The sequence below is a fragment of the Heterodontus francisci genome, unplaced genomic scaffold (assembly GCF_036365525.1).
Source record: "Heterodontus francisci isolate sHetFra1 unplaced genomic scaffold, sHetFra1.hap1 HAP1_SCAFFOLD_121, whole genome shotgun sequence".
Lineage (NCBI taxonomy): Eukaryota > Metazoa > Chordata > Chondrichthyes > Heterodontiformes > Heterodontidae > Heterodontus > Heterodontus francisci.
Window position 1 is genome coordinate 2,556,097 of NW_027140425.1, and position 9,789 is coordinate 2,565,885.

Below are 9,789 nucleotides of genomic sequence, written 5' to 3' on the forward strand. Positions count from 1 at the left end.
GGATTGACCTGTTTCGCATGCAGACAGTTTGAATTCTGTTTTTTCTCTCTCTCCGGCTTCTCAATGAGAATTTGCTCCCGGAACAGAGTAAATGCAGGAAGAGGCCATTCTCGGGCTGTATGTTTCTCTCCTAACCTGATCTGTTTAGACCGCACTGTTCCCAGAGGACGGAATCTGAGAGTTGCTCACACACGGGAGCTGAGTCCATTGCAGCGCTTTAATATGTGCCTTCCCCCCCGGCCCTCCCTATTCTCCGGACACAGAGCTGTCTGTTTCCCCCGGCGGCGGGAGAGTCGGGGATTCTCTCCCCGCAGTGTCAGGGTTTGCAACCCCGGGGAACTGGCGGTTCGAGTCAGTGTGACCGAGCTGCCTTACATGTCCTGTGTACCGATCTCCAAGGGATTCAACTATTAGCGAACTCATTGGGTAATGTTTGTAAATAACCCTCATGTGAACGGAGCTGGCTCCATTAATTCCTTCCAAATAAAACTGGGATCTATTTATTTTCCCCAAATGTCAGCTAACGGATCCCAGGAGCAGGGTTGAGATTGTGCTGAACAGCAATGAGTCTCCGGTAATGCTGCTTTCTAAATTCCAGATCAGCTCTCAGTCCGACAGGCCTTTCGGGAAAGTGATGTGACAAAACAGAAACCATGTGACCGCCCCTCCAATCTAATGGGTTTGATGATGACCAGAGATGGAAGTTCTTTCCTTTGCTGATTTGGTGGCTCTGAAAAGAGCCCTTGTTACACTTGTTACTGAAGCCGGGTTTTAGGCGCGTTCCCCGCGGATGCGGCGGGCCAGCTGGATGTCTTTGGGCATGATGGTGACTCGCTTGGCGTGGATGGCGCACAGGTTGGTGTCCTTAAAGAGCCCCACCAGGTAAGCCTCGCTGGCCTCCTGCAGGGCCATGACGGCCGAGCTCTGGAAGCGCAGGTCTGTCTTGAAGTCCTGAGCGATCTCTCTGACCAGGCGCTGGAAGGGCAGTTTGCGGATGAGGAGCTCAGTGGATTTCTGGTAGCGGCGGATCTCCCTCAGAGCCACAGTGCCGGGTCTGTAGCGATGAGTCTTCTTTACTCCAGCCGTGGCTGGAGCGCTCTTCCGGGCCGCTTTGGTAGCCAGCTGTTTGCGAGGAGCTTTGTCTCCGGTCGATTTACGCGCTGTCTGCTTTGTCCGGGCCATTTTCTCAACGGATTCTGCACAATCTGAGACACACAGACTGTTAATACTGAATCTGCTGCACATCCGCCTTTTTAAACTCTGTGAGGAACCGCCCTGAGCAGTAATTGGCTGGAACCCGACGCCCATTCAGTTAAAACCAAACTCCGATAATAAACAGAAACACAGGAAGCTATTGCCTCCAATTGGTCGATTATTACTGATTACTCAATTAAAAAAAAAACCGCCAATATCAGTGCCGGAAACAACGGTTTTGACAAAGGAGAAATTTGCTTTAATTCATCTTATGAACATGATCAGAACATTTCAATGATATTTGTCAGCAAAGATCTTTTACAGCAAAGATTTTAAACTCTTTCTCTTGTATTATTCTACACTTTGTCACAAGTTCCAGATACACTTTTCCAATCCGGTATCTATTCGGGTTTATTCTCCGTCCTTTTTGAAACAGTCTGTAAGCGGCGGCAGAAAGTCTCTTTCACAGCATTCTGCAAACGGATACATTTCAGGTCAATCTTTGTCAAGATACCGAATCACTGATTCGAGATTGAACCTATTTGTGGGAGACAAAAGCGGAGAGAAGATTTTTACTGTCAGATGTTGAAATGTGAGACTGAGGTTTCCTCCAACAGCGGGGTTTCCAGATAATGTACTTATTAATTATTGAGGCCAAGCTTGAACAAGGGAAACAAGTGACTGAGAACTGATCTGTCAGCTTTTATTAGCGGAATACAGGAAAGGGGCCGAATATGAACGCGTCCGAAATCAAAGCGCACTTGCGGTCAGTGGTCAGTAATTAATTTACACGGCATCATTAAGTAGAGACACAAAGATCTCACAGACAGTGAAAGTGAATCACCCAAATATACCTGGGATAAATCACAAAGGCAATTAGAAAGTTCCAGACTTTTCATATATAAGAAACAAAACAAATCGATACCATAGAGATGAAGTTGTAGCTTTTTCAGAGAGATTGTGGGTGGCTCTTAAAAGAGCCGTTGTGTTTGGGATGTTTTTCAGTCCATTGTGCAGTTTTACTTGGAGCTGGTGTACTTGGTCACCGCCTTTGTCCCTTCCGACATGGCGTGCTTGGCCAGCTCCCCGGGCAGCAGCAGGCGCACGGCGGTCTGGATCTCCCTGTAGCTGATGGTGCTGCGCTTGTTGTCATGGGCCAGGCGGGAAGCCTCACCCGCGATGCGCTCGAAAATATCGTTCACAAACGAGTTCATGATGCTCATGGCCTTGGAGGAGATGCCGGTGTCGGGGTGAACCTGCTTCATCACTTTGTAGATGTAGATGGAGTAACTCTCCTTCCTCGACTTTCTCCGCCTCTTGCCGCCGTTTGCTGACGGTTTACTTAAGGTTTTCTTGGCGCCCTTCTTAGCAGCTGCTTTCTTCTTTTTTTTTCCAAAATATACTTTATTCATAAAAATCTGTAAAAATTACATTGCCAAACAGTTACCAAACAGCACAAAAAAATACAAACATTGCAAGGGAGATCAGTTTCCTTCAATACTGTCATGAGTTTCTTCCCAACCCTTCCGTTTCACAATTGTCATGTCAATTACAGTTTTACATTTACAGCAATTGAGAATATTAACGATACAATGTGACCAGGCCCATCCTTCGCAACACCGTGGACAGATAGAACCTCAGCACGTAGTGACACTTGGAGTTTGTGTACTGGGGATCTACACACAGCTTGATGCAGCCGCACACGAAGGTGGTCATCAGGATGAGGGCCACGTTGGGTACATTTTTCCCGCCCTTGTCCAGAGATTTGAACAGCGTGTCCCTCCGGACCCAGTCCATTTTAGATCCCCAGACGAAGCGGAAAATGGCTCGGGTGACTGCCACGGCGCAGGAGTGGGGTATGGGCCAGACCTGCGCCACGGAGAGCAACAACGTGAGCGCCTCGCACCTGATGACCAGGTTCTTACCCACAATGGAGAGAAATCGCTGCCCCCACATGCCCAACGTTTGTCGTACCTTGGCTACTCGCTCCTCCCATGTTTTGGTGCACGCCCCGGCCCTTCCAAACCATATCCCCAGCACCTTCAGGTAATCTGACCTGACGGTGAAGGGGACAAAGGATCGGTCAGCCCAGTTGCCAAAGAACATGGCCTCGCTCTTGCCGTGGTTAACTTTGGCTCCCGAGGCCAGTTCGAACTGGTCGCAGATGCTCATCAGTCTGCGCATGGACAGCGGATCCGAGCAGAAAACGGCGACGTCATCCATGTCCAGGGAGGTTTTGACCTGAGTGCCTCCGCTGCCTGGGATTGTCACCCCTCTTATGCTCGCATCCTTCCGAATCGACTCAGCAAAGGGTTCAATACAGCAAACAAACTAGACCGGGGACAGAGGACAGCCCTGTCTGACTCCAGATTTGATCGGGAAACTTTCAGATTCCCACCCGTTGATTGAGACTGCGCTACTGATGTTTGTGCAGAGCTTTCTTCTTCTCCTCAACCATCTTCAGTTCCAATTTCAGACACAGAAATAAACCAAACCCCTTCCGAGTGCGGATTAAATAGACAATCCCACAGCTCTATGCTAATGACGGATGGGGGAAAGTAAAGATTGTGATTGGGTGATTGGAAGTGATGTCACAAAGGTTTTATATTGTAATTCTCTAATTGGTGTCTTTCCCCATCCAATCAGATTAAAGATTTGCAACCAATCACAAACACCCTACCTGCAATCAGGAAGTATATTTCATAAAGACTCTCTCCAAGCCCAGTTTATATTGAAAGAGCCGCTGCCCGTGTAAACCTCCCTGGAAATGTCCTGGCTATTGTTGGGAGGACACTTATGTGTCCTTGTGTCTCTGCTATTGTAGGTGAGTGTGCAATTAATTCAATTATTTTACTCTCTTCTTTTGTGTTTGAGAATGTTCTGTCATTCGGTAGCTCTCAGTGTCTGGTGCTGTATGGATTCATTCTGTATCTCTCAGACTCTGGTTCTGTGTGTGAGTTTGACATCCATTCTGTCTCTCAGTCTCTGGTAATGTGAGTGTGAGGAGATGAGGTGGAGTGTTGTTGCGAGGATGATAGAAAAGAGCATTGGTGTGATGACACAGCCTTGCTTGAGCCCAGTTTATATTAGCATTGGTTCAGTGGTAGGGCTGTTGGGAAGGATTACAGCTTGCATGTCCTCATGCAGTCATCGGAGGATGGTGACGAATTTCTCCAGGCAGCCAAATTTGAGGAGGACGTTCCATAATCCCTCCCAGTTGGTCGAGTCGAAGGCCTTTGTCAGGACAGAGAAGGCCATTTATAAAGGTTGCTGCTGCTCCCTACATTTTCTTGAAGTTGTCTTGCTGTGAAGATTATGTTCACTGTGCCTGTTGATGGACAGAATCCACATTGTGATTCCAGTAGGACGTCTTCAGCCACGGGGAGGAGCAGTTGAGAAGGACTCTTGTGATGACCTTCCCTGTGGTGGACAGCAGGGATACCCCTCTGTAGTTAACACAGTCTGTCTTGTCACCTTTTTTTGAAGATGATCACAATTACGGCATCTCAGAGATCCCCTGTCATGCTCTCTTCCTTCCAGATGAGAGAAATGAGACCATGTATTTGTGTCAAGAGTGCTTCTCTGCCGTATTTTAGAATTTCGGCGGGAATTCCATAGACGCATGCGGCCTTATGGATTTTTAGCTGTCAGTTTGCCTTTTCAGTCTCTGTCAGTCTGGAATTGTGCTGACAGCACGGTGGGTACCATGCATTGGAATGTAGTCAAGGACGGGGGCCCGTCATTTTACTTCTATTTTTAGTTCTTTTTTCTTTTTTACATATTTTACAATTTTTTTTCTTTTGTTCATTTCATTTCATTGTAGTTTGTTCAGTTTGCTTACCCACTGTTTTTTTCATGTTTGTACGTGCTGCTGTTCAATCGTCAGTTCGTTAACACCCTATCTGTACTAATGCTTTGTCTTTCAACACACCATTAACATATTGTTTGCCTTTGCTCCATGACCTCTTGGTCAGCTATGTGGCCTTGTCCAATCTACTCCTTCTCCTTTGTTATCTCTTGCCCCACCCCCGACTTACTTTCTTATAACCTTTGACATTTCTAATATTTGCCAGTTCCGAAGAAGGGTCACTGACCTGAAACGTTAACTCTGCTTCTCTTTCCACAGATGCTGCAAGACCTGCTGGGAAACGATTTAACATATGTTGCCTCCAGTCCAGATGCAAGGCTATTCCAACCTCTGTCATCGAGCTGCAGTATGCTGATGACGCTGGCATAGGCACACCCTCAGAGGCCAAGCTTCAAACCCTTATCGATGCATTCACAGAGGCATATGAAATAATTGGCCTTAAGCTAAACCTCCAGAAGACAAAGGTCCTCTACCAACCTGCTCCCTGACACTGCCCCCCGACTATCAAGATCCACGGCGAAACACTGGACAATGTGGATCACTGTTCATACCTTGGGGGCCTCCTGTCACCAAGGACAGATATCGACAATGACACTCAGCATCACCTCCAGTGTGTCAGGGCAGATTTCAGTCATCTGAGGAAAAGAATGTTTGATGACAAAGACCTCAAATCAGACACCAAGCTCTTGGTTGACATGGCTGCAGTGTTACCTGCCCTCCTGTATGTGTCAGAAACATAGATACTGTACAGCAGACATCCCAAAACCCTGGAGAGATATCACCAGTGGTGCCTCCGCAAGATCCTGCAAATTCAGTTGCAGGACAGGCGCTCCAATATCAGTGTCCTCTCTCAGGCCAACATCCTCAGTAACCAGACACTGGTCATGGTGAGTCAGTTATGTTGGGCAGGCTACATTATCCGCATGCCCGACACCAGAGTCCCAAAACAAGCTTTCTGCTCTGAGCTCCGGCAGGGCAAGAGGCTACTAGGAGGGCAGAGCAAACGTTACAAGAATTTCCTTTCAACACTCCCTGAAAAAACGTGACATCTGCACTGATTCATGGGCATCTCTTGCCTGAGACCACCCAAAATGGAGAAGAAGCATCCGCGAAGGTGCCAGCCAGTTCAAAATTCGTCGACATGCCCAGTAAGCAACCAAATGCAAACAGTGGAAGGAGTACTTGGAAATTGGAGAATCCCATTATCCCACCTCACCAAGCACCATCTGCCCCACCTGTGGCCGAGTGTCTGGATCCAGAATTGGACTATTCAGTTACCTAAGGACCCACAACCCTGGAGTGGAAGGAAGTCATCCTCCTGACCGAGGGACTGCCTAAGAAGAAGTTTAGTGTGACATCCATTCTGCATCTATCAGTCTCTGGTATTGAGTATGAGTGTGGGATTCATTCATTATCTGTCGGTATCTGGTACTGTGTTTGAGTGCAGTTTTCAGGCTGTATCTATTGGTATCTTGTGTGTGAGTTTTGTATTCATCTGTATCTTTTAGCCTCTAACACATTATTTGAGTTTTGCAGTTATTCTGAACTGACCCTTGGTAATGTATGTGTGTTTGAGGTTGTTGGTTTACCTGTTAATCTGTTGTACTGCACATGAGTGTGAGATTCATTCTGTATAACTCTATCTCTGTTCCTGTTATGTGTGTGTGATTCATTCTGTATGCTCCATCACTGGTATCGCATATGTGTGTGGTATCAATTCCATTTCTGTTATTTCTGGTACTGTATGTGAGTGTTTATTTCATTCTGTAACTATCAGTCTCTGGCACTGTCTGCACGTTCTGGATCCATTTTGTAACGATCAGTCTCTCGCAGAGTGTGGATGTGGAATTAATTTTGTATCTCTCCATCTCTAGTGTCATGTGTAAATTTGGAATTCTTTCTGAATTGGTCATTGGCACTGGATCTGCCATTCTCTAGTACAGTTTGTGAATTTGGGATTCATTCTGTACCTGTCACTCACTAGTACTTTGTGAAAGTGAACGATACATTCTGTATCTGCCAGCCTCTGGTAGTGTGTGTGATTGTGGGATGAATTAATTAGCAGTCAGTGGTGCTCTATGTGAATGTGGAAATCATTCTGTAACTCAGTCTGATATTGTTCTGTGAGGGTGGGAATCACATGTATCTTTCAATTCCTGATGCTGTATGTGAGCATGGGATTCATTCTGTCCCTGTCGGTGGCACTGTATATAGCGGTGGGATTAATTCTGTACCTTTCAGTCTCTGGTATTTTGTACGAAAGTGGGATTAATTCTGGATCCGCCACACACTGGTTGAGTGTGTGTGTGTAAGAAGATAATAAGAGACAAAATAGGAACAGGAGAAGGCCATTTGGCCCATCGAGCCTGCTGCGCCATTCAGTAAGATCATAGCTGTTCTGATTGTGGCCTTAATTCCACTTTCCTGCCTGCGCCCATGACCATTGACTCCCTTGTAGGTCAAAAATCTATCTATCACAGCCTTGAATATATTCAATGACCCAGCCTCCACAATCCTCTGGAGAGCAGAATTCCAAAGATGAACAACCCTCTGAGAGAAGAAATTCCTCCTCATCTCCTTCTTGAATGGGAGACCACTTATCTTGAAACTGTGGCCCTTAATTCTACATTCCCCCACAAGGAGAAACATCCTCTCAGCATCTACCTGTCCAGCAACTGAGAATCTTATAGGTTTCAAAAAGATCACCTCTCAATCTTCTAAACTCCAGTGAGTATAGGCCCAACCTGCTCAACCTTTTCACATAAGATGGCACAGTGGCGGCGCAGTGGCCCAACCTGCTCAACCTTTTCACATAAGACGGCACAGCGGCATATAGGGCGGCACAGTGGTGCAGTGGTTAGCACCGCAGCCTCACAGCTCCAGCGACCCGGGTTCAATTCTGGGTACTGCCTGTGTGGAGTTTGCAAGTTCTCCCTGTGTCTGCGTGGGTTTCCTCCCACATGCCAAAGACTTGCAGGTTGATAGGTAAATTGGCCGTTAAAAATTGCCCCTAGTATAGGTATGTGGTAGGGAAATATAGGGACAGGTGGGGATGTGGTAGTAATATGGAATTAGTGTAGGATTAGTATGGATGAGTGGTTGATGGTCGGCACAGACTCGGTGGGCCGAAGGGCCTGTTTCAGTGCTGTATCCCTAAACTAAACTAAAAATGTCACTCAGCATCACCTCCAGTGTGTCAGCACAGCCTTCAGTTGTCTGAGGAAAAGAATGTTTGATGACAAAGACCTCAAATCAGACACAAACTCATGGTTGACATGGCTGCAGTGTTACCTGCCCTCCTGTATGTGTCGGAAACATCAACACTGTTCAGCAGACATCTCAAAACCCCGGAGAGATATCACCAGCGGTGCTTCCGCAGGATCCTGCAAATTCAGTGGCAGGACAGGCGCTTCCAATATCAGTGTCCTCTCTCAGGCCAACAACCCCAGTATCGAGACACTGTTCATGGCTAGTCAGTTATGTTGGGTGGGCCACATTATCCGCATGCCTGACACCAGACTTCCAAATCAAGCTTTTTACTCTGAGGTCCGTCAGGGCAAGAGACTACCAGGAGGGCAGAGGAAACGTTACAAGAATTTCCTTAAAGACTCCCTGAAAAAAAGTAACATCTTCACTGATTCGTGGGCACCTCTTACCTGAGACCACCCAAAATGGTGAAGAAGCAACCGTGAAGGTGCCAGCCAGTTTGAACAACGTCGGCATGCCCAGGTAGCAACCAAACGCAAACAGTGGAAGGAGTATTTGGAAATTCAAGTATCCCATTCATCCACCTCACTAAACACCATCTGCCCCACCTGTAGCCGAGTGTGTGCATCAAGAATTTGACTATTCAGTTACTTAAGGACCCACAACCCTGTAGTGGAAGAAAGTCATCCTTGTTCCCAAGGGACTGCCTAAGAAGAAGTTTGAGTGTGACATCCATTCTGCATCTGTCAGTCTCTGGAATTATGTGCGAGTGTGGGATTCATTCTGTATCTGTTGGTCTCCAGTACAGTGTTTGAGTGTGGCTTTCAGGCTGTATCTTGTGTTTGAGCTTTGTATTCATCTGTATCTTTCAGCCTCTAACACATTAATTGAGTTTGTTAGTCATTCTGAACTGACCCTTGGTAATGTATGTGTGTTTGAGGTTGATATTTTACCTGTTAATCTGTTGTACTGCACATGAGTGTGAGATTCATACTGTATAACTCTATCTCTGTTCCAGAATGTGATTCATTCTGTATGCTCCATCGCTGGTATCACATATGTGTGTGTTATCAATTCCATTTCAGTCATCTCTGGTACTGTATGAGAGTGTTTAATTCATTCTGTAATTGTCAGTCTCAGGCACTGTCTGCAAGTTCAGGATCCACTTTGTAACTATCAGTCTCTCGCGGAGTGTGAATGTGGAATTAATTTTGTATCGGTCCATCTCGAATTTCATGTGTAAATTTGGGATTAATTCTGAATTGTCATTGGTACTGTATCTGTCATTCTCTCGGACAGTTTATGAATTTGGGATTCATTCTGTACCTGTCACTCAATTTGTGAAAGTGTGAGATAGATTCTGTATCTGTCAGCCTCTGTAGTGTGTGTGATTGTGGGATGAATTAATTAGCCGTCAGTGGTGCTCAATGTGAATGTGGAAATCATTCTGTAACTCAGTCTGATATTGTTCTGTGAGGGTGGGAATCACATGTATTTTTCAATCCCTGGTGCTGTGTGTG

At 46.3% G+C, this 9,789-nt stretch overlaps 1 protein-coding gene across 1 annotated transcript; it reads right to left on the minus strand.

Moving 5' to 3' along the window:
* Positions 1-721: 721 nt before the first annotated feature.
* On the minus strand, positions 722-1,182 carry LOC137359677 (histone H3-like). The gene has a single exon (XM_068025458.1). It carries the CDS (start codon positions 1,180-1,182, stop codon positions 772-774), a length of 411 nt encoding a protein of 136 aa, XP_067881559.1. The 3' UTR covers positions 722-771.
* Positions 1,183-9,789: the final 8,607 nt, after the last annotated feature.

Coding starts and splice junctions, on each gene's coding strand:
- LOC137359677 (XM_068025458.1), bottom strand. CDS start 1,182: ATGGCCCGGACAAAGCAGACAGCGCGTAAATCGACCGGAGACAAAGCT.